Below are 22,032 nucleotides of genomic sequence, written 5' to 3' on the forward strand. Positions count from 1 at the left end.
CTCTAACAAAAGACTGAGACTTGCGTACGCAATCCAAGGGCCGACGCACGCAGCGTATATTACGCAGCGGAGCGTACGGGTACGCCCACGTAACTCAAATCACAAGTTTTTTTTCTCTCCTCTCAACGCGATAAGTAGCGCCACGCGGTAAATAACGCCAGGCGATAAATCGCGCAAAATTTTTTTTTTTTATTCCAAATTTAAATTAATAGACCCTTCTCCTAATTTGTAACACATCTGGTCTAAAGAGAAATTTCTGCGCAGAAATAGAAATAGAAACAAAAGTGTACAGGTGGTGAGTGAGTGTGTTGTATACAATTTTACAGGTTGAACCACAAGAAAAGTCGAGTTCTCGTGAGGTACATGCGTGTAAGTGACGTACATGGTGGCTAGGGAGGCATCCCTGGTTAAATATACAATTTGAGCATTAGAGTGTAGCAGACCAGGAGGTCATACTGTAACAGACCAGGAGGTCATAGCAGACCAACAGGTTCAGGTACAGCAGACAAGGAAGTCCGCTATACAGTCCACAAGCACAACACCAAGAAAGGGTCGGTGCAACACCCATATAGGCCATATAAGCTCTGGCTGAAGGAATTCGCAGCCGAAATTTTCGATTCCACTGGTCGCTCAGTACATAAGATTAGTTGCTTGTGTACTAAACGATTGTACCGCACGTAATTGTGTGCATTAGTAAACCTGACCGGTACTATTTGTGTATGAAGGTCATAAACGCTATTTGTACATTCTAACGTGATTTGTGTAACTTTTTTTTATTTTAAGGGAAGTTCGCTGCTCACTCAGGAACTATCCAGCAACCAATAGTTACTGGAAAGAGTAAGTGTTCTTCGGATCACCCTCACAGGTTCCAGTAAATAGAGGTTCAGGTCGCAGGGGCCCTAGGTCGAGTACGCCAGCACCATATCGGTGTGATCAGGTCGTATTGGTCGGCGTGGGCGAGTGAGTGGGGTACTCGGTAAACCGCCACCGTCAGCCTATTTTGGACATTTGGTTTGCGTAAGGGTTGGTTAAATAAAGCAACACCTTCGAACTATGGGGGCCACTTGTTCAGGTAGGGGGCGATCAACCTCGGTTCGGGTTGATTCAGTGAACCGACCAATTGGGTCGGCAAGGTATGTAATGTGTGAGAAATACGGAAGTCACACAGAAGCTTTATGTGATGAATGGGAGAGAATGACAGTACATGACGGGGAGAAATTCCCAAGAGTAGGTAGCTTCAGCACAGAAGTGTTAACGAATTTAAGGAGAAGGATATGTCTCATTAAATCAACAAAGAGACGAATCAAACATTACGATTATTTGCAGTTTTGGCAACAGGAAGGTGACATACAGAGAGGATTGGCTCAGGCGGCGGGATCTGGCTCAATCAGAAAACTGATAGCCACGGCCCCACCGCCACCATACATATCGGGAGAGAAATTGGTTGCGGAGAATGACGCACTAAGGTGTAACACACAAACACTTAGCAACTGTATAAATGTTAAAGATAATGTTAACCAATTAACCAACGCAAGTATTAACCCGTGCAAGTTGTACCCTGTTTTGAACTTTCCTCAGGAGTGTGATCAAGAAGACGAATCGGCAACAATTTTAGCGCTCTCTCTAGCAGCCACCATAGCAGAGACCACAGTAGGCACAGCTCCACCCACGAGATTAGTAACAAAGGCCCCTAGCGGAAGGATAGGTGAGGTCGTATCTACAGGTAAGTACGGCACCATACACTATGCTGAAGCCATTTCACCACAGGCTGTAGAACCCACACAGAGTGATGTTGTTAGAGTTACTCCTGTTAGGGTAATAGCTGTTCCAAATGGGAAAACTGACACATCAGGGGTCACCCCTGTGAGGAACATTGCCATGTATAGCCCATTTTCCAGAATGGAATTAAGGACCATAGTGTCTGAATTCCCTGACTCTAGAAAAGATTTAGTTGCCAGTCAAAAATACATCAGAGACTTAGGTAACACTGTAGAGCCCAACAATAAAGACTGGCAGATATTGCTGAGAGCATGTTTACCCTCCAATGTTGACGCAACTCAATTTTTAGCTGATTGCGGATTAGATCAGGATGTACCTCTTACAGATGTGTACAACAAAAGACAATGTAAAAAGAATAAACTTACAGTTAAAAGAGTATTTCCCAGCGGTAGTCAGATGGAACAAGATATTCTCCATTAAACAGAAGGAGTCAGAGACAGCTGCAGAGTATTTTCACAGAGCATTATCAGAAATGGCAAAATACACAGGCATAGAGGACATTAAAACAAACATAAACCATCGAGAAGTAGCAGTATCGGTACTGATGGATGGTTTAAAAGAATCATTAAAGACTAGGGTACAGACCACACAACCATGTTGGCGAGGTCTGTCTGTGGCTACTTTGAGAGAGGCTGCTATTGATCACGATAGGAACATCACCAGACACAGGGAACAACAAAGTGATAAGTTAATGGCCGTAAGTATACAGGCCCTGACCACAAGGCAGCCTTTGTTTGTATCACCAAACCCTGTGGGTAAGTCAAGTGTGGTTACTTGTTATTCTTGTCATAAACAGGGACACATGGCACGAGATTGTAGAGTAAAGAATGTACGAAACTCATACCAACCCCCTAGACAACGACACGACACACGACATTGGGAGCAAGGTCCGCAGAAACGGAGTTATGAGCCACATGCAGGGGAAACAAAAAGATACCCCCCAAACAGAGATTGGCAAACCTCTGGTAGTTCCCAGCTAACTCCCTCACAAGTAGTTGCTGCCAGCGGGATTCAGGGAGGTCACCATACCCAATAGGGGTGTGGCCATACCTGTAATCTGCAGCCAGTAAAATTGATTGCAAGTCTTGGAAGTGAACCAGAAATTGCAATCAATGTAGCTGGTAAATCATTAAACTTTCTTGTAGACACAGGGGCGGCCAAATCAGTGATAAATTCGACAGTGGGCATGAGGACCACTGGTAGGACAATTCCAGCCGTGGGAGTAACAGGAGTAGTCCAGCATTACCCTGTTAGCAAACCAGCAGAGATTACAATAGGGCCTTTACATACCAAGCATTCCTTTTTGCTGGCTGCATCGGCACCGACCAATCTCCTGGGAAGAGACTTACTGTGTAAAATGGGGTGCGTCATTTATTGTACTCCTGAAGGTGTATTCTTGGACATACCTGAGAATCACGCTCAGGAAGTACGAGACATGTTAGACTCCCCGTCAAAATTAATGTTACATACCACTATGACAAATAGGACTCCCTCCCAAGTAGAAGAAATGACATCTCAGATACCAGAGTCACTTTGGACTAAAGATGGACAGGACACTGGATTAATGGCAAACGTAGCTCCGGTAGTTGTACAAATAAAAGATGGTAGGATAGCTCCAAAAATCCCACAGTACCCTCTGAAGCCAGAGGTGGAGTTAGGAGTTTACCCAGTAATAGAGCGCTTGCTACAACAGGGCATTCTGGTAAGAACGTCCAGCACTGCTAATAGTCCCATCTTCCCTGTGAAAAAGAGTGGGGGGAGGGGTTACCGGCTAGTGCAGGATCTAAGGGGGATTAACAAAATAGTTGAGAGTCAGTTCCCCGTAGTGCCAAATCCAGCTGTCATCCTAATGCAAATCCCTCCCACTGCGAAATTTTTCACTGTTATTGACCTCTGCTCCGCTTTCTTTTCGGTACCTCTGCACCCTGACAGTCAATATTTGTTTGCATTTACATACAGAGGAGTCCAATACACATGGACTCGATTACCACAAGGATTCATAGATAGCCCAAGTATATTTTCTCAGGCTTTGCATGATTGTTTACAGTCTTTCCAACCAGTGAGTGGATCAGTATTAATACAGTACGTGGATGATCTACTACTGTGTTCTGATTCATTGGAGGCATCCCTGAAGGATACGAAACAGCTCCTGTTTCATCTTTCAGACACAGGACACAAGGTTTCCAAAGACAAGTTGCAATTATGCCAAACTAAGGTAAAATATTTGGGACACTGTTTAACACAAGGACTGAGACACCTGACCGCTGATAGAATTCAAGCAATTAGAGACATGACTCTGCCACAAACCCAGCAACAGATCAGAACATTTTTAGGAATGTGTGGGTATTGCCGTAATTGGATCCCAGGGTTTTCCATTTTAGCGTTACCTTTGCAGGAAATGGTCTCCTCAAACAAACCTGATCGGATTTCGCATACAGACGAGTCTGAGGCAGCATTTGAGAGACTTAAACAGTGCCTAACGCAGGCACCAGCATTAGGTATGCCGGACTATGGGAAACCCTTTGAACTATACGGAACAGAAAGTGCTGGTTGCGCGGCAGGCGTACTAACCCAAAAGCACGGTGATGCCAGCAGGCCAGTAGCATATTACAGCGCTCAGCTAGACACGGTAGCGCGATCCCTCCCCACATGCTTGCGAAGCGTTGCTGCGATAGCATTGCTAGTAACGAAAAGCGAAGACGTCGTGCTAGGTCACAACCTCACAATTCATACACCGCATGCAGTGTCAGCCTTGTTAAATTCTGCCCAAACCAGGCACGTCTCATCAGCGCGGTTTACAAGATGGGAATTGGCACTAATGGCCCCCGTAAACATCACCATAAGGAGATGCAGTGCATTAAATCCTGCAACATATCTCCCAAGTGTGTCTGGACAGACCCAAAGGGTGGAGGATGAGAGTACTGGGGAAGGAGGATTTAATACAAAGGAAGATACTCATGATTGTATGGAATATTTGACCCAAAATTTTACCGCAAGGCCTGACATCAGTGACAACCCACTGGAAGATGCAGAACTTACGTTCTACACGGACGGTAGTTGTCATAGACAGACAGACTCGGGAGACTTGTGTACTGGATACGCAGTCGTAGATGACCAAGGCACCATAGAAGCGGAACCACTAGGCCCACCTCACTCAGCCCAGGTTGCTGAACTGGTCGCCCTAACCAGAGCATGTGAATTGGCTAAGGGCAAATCAGCCAATATCTACACCGATTCTAGATACGCATTCGGGGTAGTCCATGATTTCGGAGCCCTATGGCGCCTCAGAAATTTCATGACGGCAGCTGGTACACCGGTAGCGCATGCAGCTCACATAAAAAGGCTTCTAACAGCGATACAGGAACCCGACAGAGTGGCTGTTATCAAATGTAAAGCACATACATATAGCCAAGACCCAGTATCGCTTGGTAACAGCCGAGCAGACGAAGCAGCTAAGTTAGCAGCTGCTACCCCCAGACAGACAGACACCACACAACTGATGGTATTTAATACCATCAACACACAGAAGTTGTGTGAGATGCAAAATTTGTGTTCCACACAGGAAAAGGCAGTCTGGAAGGCAAAGGGATATGGCCAGGAGTCCTCAGGACTCTGGACGGATGGACATGGTAAACCAGTGGCCCCCAGAGCATATCTTCCATGTTTGGCTGAAGCAGCTCACGGGCTGACTCATCTAGGCAAGGAAGGGATGTGCAAGTTGGTAAGAGCATATTGGTGCGCCCCAGGATTCTCCTCTCATGCGAGTAAAAGAGCCATGTCATGCCTTATCTGTTTGAGAAAGAATATTGGAAAGGCAATACCTACAGAACCATCCCATATCCCACCTGCCGGCGGCCCTTTCCAGGTAATACAGATTGACTTCATTCAATTACCCCCTTGTCGAAATTTGAAATATGTACTTGTTTGTATAGATGTTTTCTCAAATTGGGTCGAAGCATTTCCGGCGGCCACAAATACCGCTATGTTTACTGCTAAGAAAATTGTGCAGGAATTTGTATGTAGATATGGTATCCCTAGAATTATCGAAAGTGATAGGGGTACCCATTTTACAGGTGATGTCTTTCAAGGAATGTGTAAATTGATGGGAATTGATAGCAAGCTGCATACTCCATACCGTCCACAGGCGAGTGCGAAAGTGGAAAGAGTGAACAGCACTATTAAAAATAAACTGAGTAAAGTGATGGCAGAGACAGGATTGACATGGCCAGAAGCTTTACCCATTGTACTGTACAGCATCAGAACCACTCCCAGGTCCCCTCTTAATCTGTCTCCCTTTGAAATCTTGTTTGGTCGACAACCGCATGTTATGATTAACCCTCAGGATGATTTGAAGTGTAACAATGAAGTGACTGTAAAATACTTGATTAACATGAGTAAACAGTTAAGGAATCAAAATGATAATCTGAAGTTAGTGATTCCTGATTTACCAGATAGTAATTGTCATGACATTGAACCTGGGGATTATGTAATGATACGGAATTTTCTACGCTCAGGTTGCCTTATTGACAGATGGGAAGGACCATACCAGGTCTTATTGACTAGCACTACAGCATTGAAGGTTGCTGAGAGAGAGACGTGGGTTCATTCGTCCCACTGTAAGAAGGTTGCTGATCCAGAGAGGTCCCGTGATAAGGAACAGACGGTAGAGGTTGTATCACTGGAGTGTCTGTTCCAGGAAGATTGAGACGGCACCTGAGCATTGAAAATCACAAGACCAAAAGCAGTTGTCGATCCCCTGTTCCCTTTTATTGTTTTTCTCCAATTTCCCATCCCATCTCCCTCAATTATTTTTTTTCCCCCTCTCATTCTTCTTCGTCTCCTCCTATAAGATGGACTTGCCCCAAGAGACTGTGATCCGGATTTTCCTGTTGACCATGATGTTGACCAGAGCAGTCTGTTCCGGCGAGAGTACCATGGAGGTCGAGAGAGGTTCTGGAATGGGTTCTGATGATAAAGATGGAGGCGTAGTTTTCCGAGAACAACATAATCAACAAGCAAAGGCGAGTATCAGAAAACGATCCGATAGCATTGACCATAGAAGGAATTGTGAAGGATTGTTAGCTGAAGAAAACTGTATCTGTAGGCTCTGTAACAATGTCATTGAGGATGGGTGCATTAAGAAATGCCAATCCAGTTTTAATATCCATATGGACCGGCATCCATTGAGTGACTATCACTCCTTAGTGGGTAATGTGTTAAACAAAACAGATTGTTGGGTATGCTCTCAAGTACCTCAGGGTCATAGCAAATCAGGGCTAGTACCATTTCCTTTAACGATAGAGGAGGTACTTGAGTTAAATGGTGGGAGACCGGTGGACCGGAGGTTTAATATCTCCAGCCCTCCTAGTTTGAAGCTCCACCAATACCATGTGGATAGGTCCCTATTATGTTTCAACATCTCCAATCCCCGAAAGCCGGGAAATTGGGAAGTGTCATGGAGTAACCACACCATGACCTTTTCGCATAGAGCAGATAGAATGCCTACAGATACAGAGCTTGTACGCCATATAGCCAGTAGAGGAAAATCTTTCCGGTATAGGTATACCTTAGGAAATAGGATTACTAAAGTTGGAGAGGTATCACCAGGATACTGTGCACATATCGTACAACCTGATACGTGTACTAAGCAGATGGAAGAATTAGGGTTAGGAGATTTCACATGGAAGGTGTGTAATATGGTTATGTCCTACTCCGTCCCATATGTTCTCCCCGATGATGCATATTTCATATGCGGGAGAAAGGCGTACAAGTGGCTTGCCCCAAACTCTGAAGGATTGTGTTATATTGGAAAAGTACTGCCTGAAGTAATGACTGTATCACATGACAAAATGAAAGACATACACCGTGGTGCCCAAGCTCCTTATACTCACACCCATTACGAGCACGTTGTTAAAAGGCACCTGATAGAGAAGACAGAGCATCCGGCCTCTGATTTGATAAGTGAATCCACCGGGATTCAATTCTTAATCGCGTTAGATTTCACCCGCACCGCTAGAGGAGTGCTGAATTATAAATACATTTCTGCGCTCGCCAATTTGTTAGATAATATCACTGAAATGTATGATGACACGTTTAGGTATACTGGAAGAGAACTTCAGGCTTACAAAACAGAACCGGTACAGCATAGAATGGTTCTCAATTACCTCACAGCAGTGACAGGCGGATATTGTGTCACACTGGCAACACAATACGGCGTGAAATGTTGCACATATATTACAAATAGCACCGAGGATCCGGTCGAGGTCATAGACCAAAAGATGGACGATATTCTCCAATTGAAGTGGGAATTTCGCAGGAGACACAATCTCACTCTTGCCGCTGTAGGTAATGAGCTGACTGGTTGGGTGTCATGGTTGAACCCGCGAAATTGGTTTTCTGGTTTAGGAGACTGGGCTCAAGGAGTCATAATGGATGTTGGGAAGTTTCTCCTATGTACCTTAGGTGTTGTCATATCGATTGGATTGATATTTAGATGCGGTCAGGCTTTAATGAAGTGCAATCATCGTACTAGGGTAATGAGTTTAAGGAGTGAGGAAACTGTAATTAACCTGGACTTGATTTATGACCCAAATGTAGAAACAATGATGTGATGAAAATGCGATTTCTACGGTCCGTTTCTTTCACCTGTTTTTCCGTTTCCTCCAAGGTAACAAGACCCACTTGGACGAGGAATTTGATGAGCCGATATACAGACAACAGAGGGATTAAAGAAGAAGTTTGACAACCTGATACACAGATTTTTGATGAACTATGCCATGGATCCCCAGTTTCCCTAGAAATTTTAAAATTACGCTAGCCCAACACTTTTGTAAATCTATGGACATTGACAGCTTTTGCTCGCACCTTATGGGCAAAAGCACAAAGAAGACTGCATTCAACAGACACCAAACAAGACCTCAATCGACGACTGTACATTTACCTGACATAGAATACCACCGCATTTACCGTAATTATGTCTTTTCTTCATTTCTACAACCCTCAGGTAATGGCACACATAGTCGATAGGGAATACAGGCACAGATATCAGCAATCACATATCTCCCCCATTCATGTATCATCAACTAAAATGTGCTCCCCCATTTTGTTACAACCAAAGCCGAAAAGAGCTCGGTAAAGTTTGACAGCCCATCCACAGACCCGTACCACGGGATAAGAAGGAATTCACATGTATACTTCGCAATACCTCGAAGCTTGATTTAAAACACGTACGGCACGATGATACATGACCCCCAAGCACGGATTCATACACACATGCTTCTGCTATCTCACTAGGTCATACCCTTTTCCTACCATCTCCTCTCCTCCCTTACCCAACCATGTAAATGTATTAACCCCTAACATATATTTTTCTCTTTTTGAAATGTTTTCAGGAAGTGGCAGTTATTGTTGACTGCCAAAGGGTGGACTGTCAAAGTCAGAAAAATATCTCTATGCACACTACCATATTTGCACCTCACACAGGTCCGTGCTGCGCATGCGTACGCTCTCCCGTGCGTACGCATACTCACAGTCGCGGGCACCCGCAGGCGCACGGTATGCGTATTTACGGTAGAGTTTATGTGATCGTAGCGTGCGACTCAATCGTTACATATTTTCAGTAATAATGTATTTTGTAGATCATGGTCCCTTTGATAGATTCTGAAAGTTTAGTTAACATAGCATGTTCCTGAACAGAGAGATCCCTCTTTGTATTGTACGAAGGGTCTAACAGGGGTCATACAGTGGTGTTTGGTACCCATCGGAAGAGTATTTAAATAGCAATATTCCGGTGTTGGTTTGGAGCAGATTAATCGCTCGTGCGAATAGTTATGGACATAAGAAGTTTATGTCCATTTACTATTATTTGTTCTTATTTAGTCATGCGGCGGGAAACTCAGTATCCCACCCACCTGAACAGTTGGAAACAGTCACAACCCACCTGTATGAATCAACCTATGACCTTTTGTTATAATGCGAAGCCGAATTCCTGTGTCCAATGAACAATAAGATTGTAGGGACCATTGAATTGCATTGTGTGTGGGGCATAAATAGGCAGGCCGACCATATCCAGCTCACTCTCTTCAACGGTTCTCATTGCTGATAATCGGGAGCTGGATATCGAGGCGCATGCGATCGTTTCCCCTTGTGCGTAAGTGTTTCTCCGCAGCTATATTGATCTTCTTGTTATTGTGGGCCAATCTCTCTCATTCTCATTCTCTCTCTCTCTCTCTCCTTCCCTTTCTCTCTCATTTTCCTTTAAATTGTATTGTATTGTATTTCCTGTGTAGTTATCTGGTTAGGTAGTCTATGTTATATTGTAGTGTATGACTTGTATTGTGTTTAACTCTTTTGCAAGTATAGCATTCATAATATATATTTTAGGCGTTGGACCCTGAGTACGGTATCTGTGTGTTTCTTATAGTATTAAGTATTCTCAGAGCGTCGGTGACGCTCAAACAGCTTTTAAGGTAATAAGGTTATACTGTGTTGCATTTACTCTCTAACATTACACTAAGGTTTTACTGCACAATACACTGTTTATGGTTTAGATACAAAGGTTTAATATAGTGAGCGTCAGCGCCGCTGGTGATCTCCTCGTGGTCCCGAGCGTTCGCTACGCTATAGCGAATCATTACGTTAGTTAACAGCCAATAACGTGCCTGCCTGTGATCTCTTGGCCGTGAGTGAACGTGACGCTTGAGCGTCTCGATCACGGCAAAGCGATTGTTACGCAACTAGCGTACCCTTACGGTACTTCATACATAAATAGCGTACAGTGTTCTTAGACCTCATAAAGGGTATTATATACGATAAATATTTAGCTTTATCACAGTATACTCATGTCCCTTTGGGCATGCTTTATAATTATATATCTATCACTTAAGACAGCATCTTAAAATATTTATATGCATACTAGGGTCTCAATCTTCTGCTGATAAGGTACCTGTCCACGCTGCCACAGCGCTATAAACCCATGCCGACACAATCGCCGGTCTGGGTAGTATACTAGAATGTGCACACTATCTGCAGGATCCCTGAGAATAGCTAGTGCAAACAGGACACCCAAGGGGAAGATTCTCAACACATCCTGGCCCTAGTGGGGAAAGGATACAGCCTGAGAATTCTCTTGTGGGAAGCTGCCGTCTCTTGTCTGGAGATTCCCGCTCTTTTTCCTCATGAGAGGAGGGAAATTTACCTCAGCATTCTTCCCCTTAACATGTGTACTCTCGTGTCAGGGACAGATGAGTCATCAGTGATATGCAAATCATCTTTTATTCCAATAATCATATATTGAATATCTTTTAGCCCTCTTGGCTGTAACTTTGCATTATCGTAGTCGACAGTGGAGTTAAACTCTGTGTCGATACTTTGTTATTTTGGATAGTGAACATAGAGAGACTCTGAAGGACTCTGTGACATAGGGACAGACCAGGGTAGATTTCCTTTCTGTTCCCTAACCTTTTGTGCAATAATTTTACCTCAGCACTTACACATATCCAAACAGGTGTCGGCGTTGTTGACGGAGACACCCTCCCACTCACATATCCGCTCTATCACCTCCTTAGAGGAGCCTTTTACCTCAGACATGTCGACACACGCGTACCGACACACCACACACACAGGGGATGCTCTATTTGAAGACAGTTCTCCCACCAGGCCCTTTGGAGAGACAGAGAGAGAGTATGCCAGCACACACCACAGCGCTATATAATACAGGGATGTACACTATACTGAGTGATTTTTCACCTATAGCAGCTTATATACACAGTTTTGCGCCTAAATTTATGTGCCCCCCTCTCTTTTTTACCCTTTGTGTACCAGGATACTGCAGGGGAGAGCCTGGGGAGCTTCCTTCCAGCTGAGCTGTGAAGAGAAAATGGCGCCGGTGTGCTGAGGAAGAAGGCCCGGCCCCCTCAGCGGCGGGCTTCTGTCCTTTTATGTACTTTAATGGCGGGGGTTAATGCACATATACAGTTTATCAGACTGTATTATGTGCTTTTCGCCAAGTAAGGTAATCTAATTGCTGCCCAGGGCGCCGCCCCCCCTCCCCAGCGCCCTGCACCCATCAGTGACCGGAGTGTGTGGTGTGCTAAGGGAGCAATGGCGCATAGCTGCAGTGCTGTGCGCTACCTTAATGAAGACCGGAGTCTTCAGCCGCCGATTTTCAACTTCTCTTCGTTCTTCTGGCTCTGCAAGGGGGACGGCGGCGCAGCTCCGGGACCGGACGACCGAGGACTGGGCCTGTGTTCGATCCCTCTGGAGCTAATGGTGTCCAGTAGCCTTAGAAGCCCAAGCTAGCTGCAAGCAGGTAGGTTCGCTTCTTCTCCCCTTAGTCCCTCGTAGCAGTGAGTCTGTTGCCAGCAGATCTCACTGAAAATAAAAAACCTAACAAATACTTTCTTTTCTAGGAAGCTCAGGAGAGCCCCTAGGGTGCATCCAGCTCTGGCCGGGCACAGATACTAACTGAGGTCTGGAGGAGGGGCATAGAGGGAGGAGCCAGTGCACACCAGATATAGTACCTAATATTTCTTTTAAGAGTGCCCAGTCTCCTGCGGAGCCCGTCTATACCCCCCATGGTCCTTACGGAGTACCCAGCATCCACTAGGACGTCAGAGAAATATATACCGTATTTGCTGGCGTATAAGACGACTTTTTGGCCCTGCAAAACATGCCACCAAGTGGGGGGGTCGTCTTATACGCCGGGGGTCGTCTTATACGCCGGGGGTCGTATTATACGTCGTATACGCCGCAGTGCCTCCCGATGCACTGCGGCCGTGGCGGGTCATCAGCGTGGCTGCGGCGATACAGGGGTGCCAGCCTTTTCGGCGTGACCGGCCCGTTCTGCTCGGGAAGCAGCGTCGCTCCGGCCCGCCCCTTGCGGTCATAATATAGTAATGTCACTTGGTATTAATAGACTGCTGCTAGTGACAGGGAAACAGGGAGGGCAGACAGGGAGCAGGGACCAATCCAATCAGGCTTTGTATACAGCCAACAGCCAACCACAGTACTGCACCATTGTACAGTACAATACAGCATAGAAAAAGTCCAGCCGTCAAACGCCTATCAACCCTATCATGGCACCAGCAAAAAGAAAGAAATATGATGCAAGTTTTAAACTTCTTTGTTCTTTTACGTTTTATTTGGTGTGTGGAAGGTGTGCGGAAGAGAGGGTAGTCTTATACGGCGAGTATATAACAAACTATATTTTGAGTGGAAATGTTGGGGGTCGTCTTATACGCCCAGTCGTCTTATACGCCAGCAAATACGGTATATATATATATATATATATGTGTGTATGTGTCTATATATATATATATGTGTGTGTGTGTGTGTGTGTATAATATATGTATATAGATGTGTGTATATGCATAGACACACACATAAACTCTTTTTGTTTACAGTGGTCATCCCCATCGTGCGCACATCCACGATATGTTTCCATGTTTATCTCTCCGCTTTGCATCGGCTTCCTCTGACAGACGGACGGACGGTGCAGGGTGGTTAGTATGTGAATGCCATCCTGACACAAGAGTCAGACTGCACTGCACTGGACACCACGAACGTAAACCGTACGAGTAGACACTATACAAGCACACACACATATGTATGAGACACTGGTACAGGGAGCAGCTGTGCCAGCTGTTTGGAGACCACGCCCCTTCAGGGTCAGCGCAATCTACCAATCAGTTTGGTACAAACGTCCCGCCCCCCCATGGGGTCGACCATTGTCGCCAATTAGGTAAGGGCAGGGGGTGCGAGGCCACACCTCCCCGCCAGTCTGGCAAGTCACTAACGGCGGAGTGTTATCTGGAACAGGGGTGAGTGGGCGAACAGTAAGTCCATCACCCATACAGTACACCGGAGTGGGGCCGTGGGCATCGCAGGGAGTGGTTGGCTCGGGCACTGAGCCTGGCACTGTTAGTGATTTGGGGGAACGCAGGGAGCCGCCCTGCACCAGTCCGGGACACTGTATAGAGATCTCCATTCTATCCGTGATCTGACCCTACCGCCGGGCTCCGCTGTTTTGCATACAGCCAGAGAAGAGATCAGCAGCATCATGCCCCGCACCGGCCGTGTGCCACTCTGGAACTCTGCAGGCTGCTGAGAGCACTGTCCGGCCACTTCTGATGCTATCAGGAGACAGGGAGCCACACACACACATACACCACCTAGTAAGCGCTATGTACAGCATTGCAGCCTGCAGATAACTTTTGCTATCATTGCAGACTACACAGACATTATTTGCTGGTGTTGTGTTTTGTGTCCCCAGGTCTTGCTGCAGAGTGACTTGCTGCTCTTGCCATTCCCTTAGTGATACATCAGCTCATTGGTCATCATGGCAGATGATCAGCACACCTCTCCCTCTACCCCTGGCTCCGAGCTGGTGTCTGTTTTGTGGACTGTGGGGCAGACCCTTTTACTTCTGCTACCTGTATACCTGTGTGGATACCTGGGACTGAGTGTACTCTTTGTGATATTGGGATTGCTTGTATATTTGGGCTGGAAGACTACACGGAAGAGCAAATGGAATAGCCTAAAATCAGCGCTTGAAACCTTACAGAATGAAGAAGAAGCCATCACCGCTACCACCATATTCAAGACTAAGAAAGAGCTACCTTCCTGGGTAAGTTTCCCGTTCTGAACTGGTAGGAGAGGTCATTTGCTGCTGTAGACCATCTACTTGACGGTTAGAGATGCTCTTCTATCATTCTTGTGACGCATGATCATTTGATTTTCTGTCACTTTGCTTTTAGCTAGAACCTGTCTGATCTTTCTCTGCATTGTAGATATTTTATGTTTTGCGCACATTAGTCTGTAACCTATAGAGACTGTTGTGCATGATAATCCTAGGAGATCAGCAGATGCTCAAACCACCCCATGTTGCAAAGCGTATGCTATTATATTGGAGCCTATGTATTGGTAAGAGATTATTCATAAACTATTCATTTTCACTTTGCAAAATTAGTTTTTACTGTCCTATACCAACAGCAGTAATATGCAGGATATGATAAATATGCCTCTTTGGGGGTCTGTTCGGGTTGGGGCTGGGAGACCGGCGCTGGGGATCCCGGCGGTGAGCATACCGACCCCGGGATCCCTGCAGCAGAATGCCGGCGTGGGAGCGAGCGCAACAAAGCCCCTTGCGCGCTCGGTGGCTCGCTGCACTCGCCACAGGCTCTATACCTACTCTGTGGATGTCGTGGATATCCACGAGTGGGAATGGTCCCTGTCAGTCGGCATGCCGACTGTCGAGCTGGTAAGCGGACGGGATCCTGGCGTCGGCATGGTGACCGCCAGGATCCTGAGCGACGGTCACATGACCGGATCCCGTCTGTTAATATAGCAGTGAAAAGCCTTTAATCAGTGATAACAGGGATTTCCACTGCTACCTCCTAGTCACAGGAAGTGTTACCAGCGATGCCCCTGATTAGTGTAGATACCGCTGGAGAGCAATCCATAGAATCACTTTCCGTTTTGCAAAATCCATTCGCTATCTCATGATGGTGGAAAGAGGCTTGTTAGGAGAGAAGAGCAGCTGTCTCCCTGCCTTCTCCCTGCCCCCTTTCGTACAGCAGCCAATCAAAGGAGCCCAGGGCATATTCTTATGCAGGTATCCTCTTGACTGCCCGCTGCCCTAGTGCCCTCTCACTCTGCTCCTACCCCCACTGCAGCTATAGTAAGGTGACCTGACCTCTGCATATGGCAGGTCACTTCCTCCTTGCTGCCCCAGTGCCTCCTGGTTCTGCTCCTACACCCTGCCAGTTTTATAGCCGGGTGGGTGACCTAACATATGCATATGCAGGGTCACCTCTGCTGACTGCCTGTTGCACTCTAGCTCTGCCCCCACCCCGCTCTGATTGCCTGATGCCGGCGCACTCGACCAGCCCAACTGCCGCAGCTCTTTCCCCATTGTATGTGCAGAAGAAAAGAAAAAACAGCAATAAGAGAAAAAAAATGAAAGAGAAGCCAGGATAGTCAAAGCGCTAGATACCGGATCGCATCTGGGAAAAGGTAAGTTTTCATGAATTGTGATGAGAAAAAAAAACAAACCAAAAAACCCTTATATAAGAAAACCTAAACATTGCATTCTTAAGGTGCATACACACTTGGCGAGAAAATGAGCGACGTCGCTCATTTTCTTGGCAGGTGTGTATGCCGCCGGCAACCATCGATGCGCGGCCTCGCAGGTCATTAACGACCCTTGCTGTCGGCCGTGCAGGCAGCTCAATTTGGACTGTCGTCCAGGAACAGCCTGCACGGCCCGGCCGCTGTGTGACGTCACTGAGCGATATGAACGTCATATTGCTCAGGGGGGTCGATTCAATTCAGCAACAGTTGAATAGCGCCGGGAATTAGCTCCCGACGCTATTCAATTCAGCTAAAGTTAAGTCGGAGAATGCCCGTTCTCGCGGACTTAACAAGTTGTTTTGTCGGGAGAACGAGCATTCGCCGACTTAACTACCCGCGGCGATGCTGATTCCCGACAGAATCAGCCTCGCGCCGGCCGTGCGGCAGCTCTTTTGTCGGTTTTCTTCTCTCACCCCCCGGGGCTGAGGGAACAATTCCCGACAATTGAGGGTAACAAGTCACTGTATTGAATACCGCCGGGAGCTAATTCCCGGCACTATTCAACTGTTGTTGAATTGAATCGACACAGTGTGTATGTCCGGCCACCGACCGCCCCGGCCCGGGAGGGGAAGCACTAGGCGACGCTGCTCATAGAGCACGTCGCCTAGTGTGTACCCACCTTAACATGAGTAGACCTTTTAGTATCTGACAAACCACCTATGCAGACTTTCATAAACATAACTAGTTGTACAAGATCTAGGCAGCATTTTAAAATAAATAGTCTTTTAATATTTTATTCAAAAATTTGGTTCTTTTGTAAGTTTTTTTTTACCCCCCCCCCCCCCCCCCCTTCCCAGTAAGCAGAAACGTCAAGCACACATTGGACCTCTTAGCAGCCCCAACCCTATGCCCTCCACCCCAGTTACATTGCTTAGCATTGTCAGTGCTACTCTGGCATACTGTATGTGCAACTGCAAACATCATCGTGTGCACCCCAGAATCTGTCCCATTTTACCCAACTGCTGCACAAAATGATCGTAATTTATCAACATCTGGACGGTGAAATGAAACAGACCCTTCTGTTTGGCGGGTATGCGGAATGCGTGGATCACAACTGCTGATTTTGCCACCACCATCATGTTAGTCCCATCAGGTGAAATCCCTTGTTATTTCTCAAATAGTCCAGATGTTCGTCTTGGATCACAAACGCCTAAATTGACCAACAAATCAGCACTTGAATAAAGCAGGGTACACACTAGCCGATGTGTGTTCCCTGTTGATATTGGCTGCAGCGGGGTGCCGGCATTGGCAAGTGCATACACGCTTGCCGATGCCGGCATGAAGGGAGCAACGGGGGGGAGCGGGGGCTATGCTGCCCTCATTAACGAGGTCCTCCCTCGCCTGGACTGTTCAGATGAGGGAGGGGGTAGTTAATGATGCGCGGGCCATGCATTGTTAACAGTATTGAGTGTACACACTAGACGAGATAGTAAAAGATATCGCTCAGAATGGCCCTTCTGAGCGATATCTTTAACTTTCTTGTCTAGTGTGTATGGGGCTTTACTGACCTATCTGTCAGTGTTTACCTAAAAAAGGGGCAGCTATTTAAAGAAATATCAACGTGGTTGGTGCCTTTTTTAAATGTTATGCAATAAAATACATTGCAATATTTTGACCCTATTTATAATGTTTAGGTCTGATCACAAATGGGGACATGTTTTTATTTGTTTTTTAATCACAAAGAGACTGTAACTGGACTCCTTAATACTAAAACACCCATCATTTACTTGCATGGACATTTATGGACTTCTCCGTCTTCTGGCATTTATTCCGTGCCTTTTTTTTCTTGTGTGTTGTATGTCACATTCCTGCATAGAGAGAGCAAACACAACTGGCCTGCTCCATTACTGTCCCTCCCAATCACTGACAAGACTGATACTTTTAGGCTCTTGTGTTTAGCCATGTTTTAAATAGAGAGCATTGTTTTATTATTATTTTATTTATTAATAGTTACTTATATAGTGTCAGCATAGTCCACTGCGCTTAATAATTGGGAACAAAACATTAACAAAACAAGATTGCAAGCTTACAATCTATAGGGAAATAGAAAAATGATACACAAGCATAAGTGCTACATATTGTATATTGGTCCGTTTATGTTGCTTTAATATGAAATATGATTTTTGTAAGATTTAGAACATATATATATATTAAATATATATATTTATTTATTAATAGTTTCTTATATAGCGCAGAAAACTGTTGCGCTTTACTACTGGACACAATTAGAAGACAAAACTGGGTAAAATCAAACAGTCATAGAGGAAAGAGGGCCCTGCTCGCAAGCTTACAATCTATGGGGAAATAGGCATTGATACACAAGGATAGGTGCTATCTATTGCATAGTTGTTCGCCAGATTGTGAAGGTTCTTGGTGGGCTGCATGATATCACATCACAGCAGTGATGAACCAGGTTCAGGGGAAGGAGAGTGAAGAAAAGAAATATGTGGGGGATGTGTGGACTATACTGTGAGGATATAATTGGATAGGAGAGCTATGAAGGTAATGTGAGCGGTTCCGGAATTTGATAAGCTTGTGTGAATAGGTGAATTTTCAGGGAACGCTTGAAGGTTTGAAGACTAGAGGAGAGTCTTATTGTACGTGGTAGGGCATTCCACAGAGTCTGTGCAGCCCGAAGAAAATATATATATATTTGAAAGAAAAGTACGAGCACATGCACAGTTTTTTTGAAAGGAATGTCCTCCATGGAACTACAAGTCCAATAATGGATGAAACACTTCAATCAAGGCACTGACATCCAAACCTTTCACAGGTGATTGTCAGTCTGCACACTAGGATACCGACTGTCATCTTCCCCAAAGACCCAAGTTCCGAACGGGTGAATAATTCTCTAGAAACATACAAAGAAGCAGGGGCGCCAATAGTGCATTAAAAGTGTAACACATTTATTTGAAATTCCACAAAGCAACAACAGCAGGTATAATCTGTACCAAAGCTGGCGATCACACTACAGCTGGTGCAACAGATGTTTTTATTTATATATATATATATATATATATATATATATATATATATATATATATATATATATATATATATATATATATATACAGGTTGAGTATCCCATATCCAAATATTCCGAAATACGGAATATTCCGAAATACAGACTTTTTTGAGTGAGAGTGAGGTAGTGAAACCTTTAGTGTTCACTCTAGCACCCTGCACCTTTCAAAATTCGTGCAGTTCCTCTTCCCTGCCTGGGGTGTCGCTCTCTGCTGTGATGCTTCTCAGCACACTCTGATCTGTTACTCAGTGCTGTGATACAGACCTGTGTGTGCTGAAAAGCACCAGAGCAGAGAGCGACACCCCAGGCAGGGAAGAGGAACTGCACAGGATTTGAAAGGTGCAGGGTGCTAGAATGAACACTAACCTTTGTTTTTTAATGGCTCAATGTACACAAACTTTGTTCAATACACAAAGTTATTAAAAATATTGTATTAAATGACCTTCAGGCTGTGTGTATAAGGTGTATATGAAACATAAATGAATTGTGTGAATGTAGACACGCTTGTTTAATGCACAAAGTTATAAAAAATATTGGCTAAAATGACCTTCAGGCTGTGTGTATAAGGTGTATATGAAACATAAATGCATTCTGTGCTTAGACTTAGGTCCCATCACCATGATATCTCATTATGGTATGCAATTATTCCAAAATACAGAAAAATCCGATATCCAAAATACCTCTGGTCCCAAGCATTTTGGATAAGGGATACTCCACCTGTGTGTGTGTGTATATGTATGTATGTAATATATATATATATATACACACACATAGACATACATACATTATATTTTGTATTACGTATATGTGTGTGTGTGTGTGTATGTATGTATGTATGTATGTATATATATATATATATATATATATATATATATATATATATATATATATATATATATATATATATGTAAGCTCCTATAGGTGCCCGGCACTCCAACAGCGGATGACAGCATGCCCCGGTGCCTTGATTCAAGCCTGTATATCTCCCAAATCATATCCGGCACTCAGGGACAAAAGACCACACAAAACCAGCAAGTAGCTTCGACGTTTCGGGGTATTGAGCCCCTTTATCAAGACTTGATAAAGGGGCTCAATACCTCGAAACGTCGAAGCTACTTGCTGGTTTTGTGTGGTCATTTGTCCCTGAGTGTCGGATATAATTTGGGAGATATATAAAATCCCATTCCTTATCACTTATTTTCCAGTGCATTTTCAGCATCTCTCACCCAACAGCTGATATCAGGGATAAGGATGGCCAACCTGTCCTAGTCCATATACCGTTCATTGTATACAATGGCTAAAGAGGATCTTTAAATATCTGTTATAGAAGTAAACATACTAGCACACATTACCAGACTTAAATGGTCATAAATCAGAGCTTACTTAACATAGGAACGGATACCACAAAACATTAAAGCATTAGTGTAGAGCAGGCATTCCCAACCACGGTCCTCAAGGCACACTAACAGTGCAGGTTTTAGTGATATTCAGGCTTCAGCACAGGTGACTTAATTAGTAGCTCAGTCATTTTGATTTAATTATCTGTGCTGCAGCCTGGATATCACTAAAACCTGCACTGTTGGTGTGCCTTGAGGACCGTGGTTGGGAATGCCTGGTGTAGAGGGAAGAGGTTATGATCGCTATGGTACAGGTGTGTCCTAACACATCTTGCCTCAATACGCCACACAGTGGAAGATGCCTGGCGTGAGTGAGCTTACAGGTCCTGTGCAACTCCGTTAGCATTGAATGTCTTTTTTTGGCAAAAATGCATATTACTCACATCGCTATGTGAATAAGACGCACAAGTAGACTCTGCTGATTAAAATAATTTGCGGCATGCCTATATTCTGTGTGTGGCTGTATCTGCATGCAGCATGCTATGTTACAGTGTTTTCCAGGAACACACTGTAGCGTAGCATTTTGCATACAGATACAACCACGGTCGCACACAGAATATAGGCATGCTGGTTGTGCATCCTATTTGCATCGTTTTGGGAATAAGACGCATTTTAATGGAACAAGTTGCACGAAAAGACGCTCAGCGCTAAATCACGCCACACCCTGGCGTGACTAGCAGGACTGTTTTATGTGCAGGTAGGTAGCTGTAAGTAGACACTTCTGTAAAGGGGGGTACTCACGGGAGAGATGTGTGCTGAGCGATCTTAACACAGACCGCTCAGCACACATCTCTCACCCCGCTCAGCACAGCGCGATGTGCTGAGCGAGGGGGAAAGCCGACGGGGGGCCGCTCACTTCACACAACGGTGAAGTGAGCGACCCGCTAGATTGAGCCTGCATGCAGCTCAATCTAGCATCGGCGATAGCGATGCGCGGGGCCGCGCATCACTATCGCTGGAGGGCATACACACGGCAGATCCGTGCTTAAAATCTAAGCAATCTAGCAAGATTGCTTAGATTTTAAGCACGGATCTCTCCGTGTGTACCCCCCTTTACAAGCAGTGAAAAGAGAGAAAGTAGAGATATGGTGAAAATGCATTGGTAAATAAGTGATAAGCACAGTCAGTTTTTCATTACTTTTTTTTTTGGGTTAAGGGGGGTACACACGGAGCGATAATCTAAGCAATCTGACTAGATTGCTTAGATTTTCAGCAAGATCGCTCCGTGTGTAGCCCTAACATCGATAGCGATGCGCAGCCCCGCGCATCGCTATCGCTGCTGCTAGATTGGCCTGCATGCAGGCCAATCTAGCGGGTCGCTCACTTCACCCACTGGGTGAAGTGAGCGCCCCCCCCGTCTCCCCCCGCACGCTCAGCGCAGTTCGCGCTGTGCTGAGCGCCGGGAGAGATGTGTGCTGAGCGGTTCGCTCAGCACACATCTCTCCAGCATCGGGCCGTGAGTACTGGCCTTAAGTTCCCATTTTGTTGCAGGAACAATTTACCCCTTTTTGTGTGAAAAACACATGGATCCAGGATAATATCCTGGATCCATGTGTTTTTGCGTTCACGGCCTTGAAAAAATGGCACTTATCGGGGATTTTGTTTCTCCAGTCTCCGGACAGGTAAAACAAAATCCACTATAGTGGCAGGTATCTGGGATAAATTAGCTGCAGTAATTAGCTGATGATCTGCGCCTAATTG

General features: G+C 45.3%; 1 protein-coding gene across 1 annotated transcript in view; it reads left to right on the plus strand.

The window, feature by feature from the left end:
• The first annotated feature begins 13,512 nt into the window (after positions 1-13,512).
• Positions 13,513-22,032, plus strand: part of ESYT1 (extended synaptotagmin 1) — a 238,862-nt gene continuing 230,342 nt past the window's right edge. The window contains exon 1 of the mRNA XM_063952629.1: positions 13,513-14,404. Within this exon, the coding sequence (XP_063808699.1) occupies positions 14,117-14,404 (288 nt within the window). The 5' untranslated portion in view covers positions 13,513-14,116. The remainder of the gene's footprint in view (positions 14,405-22,032) is intronic.

This window comes from Pseudophryne corroboree, chromosome 2, assembly GCF_028390025.1.
Source record: "Pseudophryne corroboree isolate aPseCor3 chromosome 2, aPseCor3.hap2, whole genome shotgun sequence".
In the NCBI taxonomy this organism is placed as follows: Eukaryota; Metazoa; Chordata; class Amphibia; order Anura; family Myobatrachidae; genus Pseudophryne; species Pseudophryne corroboree.